Genomic DNA, 2039 nt, shown 5'->3' with positions numbered 1-2039 from the left:
CCCAGTACTTATTTTTCTAAAGTTTGACAGTTATTCTTGCACTAAATTGCTAAGTTATGGGATGTAAACAAACTAACACCAGTTGTCAAGTAGTGGAGGAGGAACAAACATATACTCAAACACTCATGGTTTCCATCTACCAAATTCACTCACAAGGCATTGGTCATCCCAAAGCTATATCATTGAAGACACTTGCCCAAGGTTCTGTTCGGTGGGACTGAATTCAAAACCATGTGGTTGCAAAGTGAATGTGTTAACCACACAGCCATACCTTATCATCATTAGTTGTAAATTATCGTTGTATAAAACCTTTCACTAGAATTTTATTTGGTCATGAAGATCCTAGTATATATCAGAATTCATTCTGATTTCATCATCATCATCGTTTAACGTCCGCTTTCCATGCTAGCATGGGTTGGACGATTTGACTGATGACTGGTGAAACCAGATGGCTACACCAGGCTCCAATCTGATTTGGCAGAGTTTCTACAGCTGGATACCCTTCCTAACGCCAACCACTCCAAGAGTGTAGTGGGTGCATTTACGTGCCACCAGCACAAAGGCCAGTCAGGTGGTACTGGCAATGGTCATGCTCAAAATGGTGTATTTTACGTGCCATCTGCACAGAAGCCAGTCCAGCGGCACTGGCAACAATCTCACTCGAATGTCTTTTTTTATAGGCTTTAATTAAAAGAATTTTTTTTACTTTATTTCATTTTTAAACATGTCATCATATGAATTGATTATAACTATTGTAAATTCTTTCAGTAGATTTTACAATGTAATTTTTTTTGTTTAGTTCTTCAATCCTTTTAAAAAACCTCTTACATTTTTCTTATTTTTTTCTCCTTTTTGCAGAAGAAACTTTGATTTGGCGAGCAAAGAATTATGGTGATTCAAAATTATATAAGAAAGCTATGAATATGGAAGTTCCTTCATGTAATCATCTAAACAATTTGTATGGAGGCTGAAACCCCTGCAGTGTGCCTATTTGGCCTAACCCACTAACTTTTTTTAATCTGGCCAGTGTGAAGGATAGTTATATAACTTTTGTTAATGTTGTACAAAACTGGAACCTCTGGCAACAAACATCCCACATTAATTATGTATAGACATACGCTATTATTTAAAAAAAAAAATATAAATAAAAAAAATAAACAAAAACAAACCTAAAAGAAATTTCAAAAAAAAAACAAACAAACACTCATGTCAAATCTGTTTTGACATAAAATCACTTTTTGCAACTAATGTCCACTGTAAATGAAGGAAGGCTGTATTTCTGAATATGCTCTTTATGAAGTCTGCTCATGGCTCTGGGAAATGTACTTTGATTGTTTAGTATTAAGCTAAGACTATTTCATCAGAGAAGACAAGCAAGTAAGGCATGTCCAGCATTGGGCTGGGCTCCCTCTTTCTCTCTCTCTCTCTCTCTCCTGCTTTCTCTTTTTCTCTCTCTCCTCTCTCCCTCTATTTATTTCAGTTGCTCCCTTATTTCATTTCTATCAATAACCAAAGATGATTTAAGAATCAGGACATAATAGATTACATATTCCATCTTTATTTTTTTTTCTTTTCACTTTTTTTTTTGTTAATCTTTTAATGTTCTTGAAATTGTATAAATTAAACCAAAAGGTAAAAATGGAAATTATTTACTTTTACTTCAACTATATATATATATATATATATCTTTCTCCCTTTTTCTTCTTTTTTTTTGGTGGGGTAGTGTTTAAATAAGATTAAAGAATGCCAAATTTATATTCTCTTCTATACTGTTAATCTCATTTCATTTAGGTGAAAGTCCTCAAGTCCATGTTTTACAGCTCTTCAAGTGATTTCTATAACATTTGATTGTTTACTATTATCACGTTTTGTTGGAAGTCTTAATGTAGACTAAATTATATTTTCTTTTCCAAAATAAATTGTCATTGTTTCCTAATATTTATGTTTATGAATCAATTTAAAATTTTTCAATCAAAATTATTATTACTACTACAATGAGTACTACTTCTACTACTACTATTACTACTACTATTATAAAT

At 32.4% G+C, this 2039-nt stretch overlaps 1 protein-coding gene across 2 annotated transcripts in view; it reads left to right on the top strand.

The window, feature by feature from the left end:
• Nucleotides 1–1936, top strand: part of LOC106882966 (dnaJ homolog subfamily B member 12) — a 45502-nt gene extending 43566 nt beyond the window's left edge. For both annotated transcript variants that reach the window (XM_052968560.1, XM_014933820.2), the window contains one exon: nucleotides 859–1936. In XM_052968560.1, the coding sequence (XP_052824520.1) occupies nucleotides 859–971 (113 nt within the window). In that variant the 3' untranslated portion in view covers nucleotides 972–1936. The remainder of the gene's footprint in view (nucleotides 1–858) is intronic.
• The last annotated feature ends 103 nt before the right edge of the window (nucleotides 1937–2039 follow it).

This window comes from Octopus bimaculoides, chromosome 6 (genome assembly GCF_001194135.2).
Source record: "Octopus bimaculoides isolate UCB-OBI-ISO-001 chromosome 6, ASM119413v2, whole genome shotgun sequence".
In the NCBI taxonomy this organism is placed as follows: Eukaryota; Metazoa; Mollusca; class Cephalopoda; order Octopoda; family Octopodidae; genus Octopus; species Octopus bimaculoides.
Note: the sequence above shows the minus strand (reverse complement) of the source record. Positions and strands in the feature narration are given on the sequence as shown.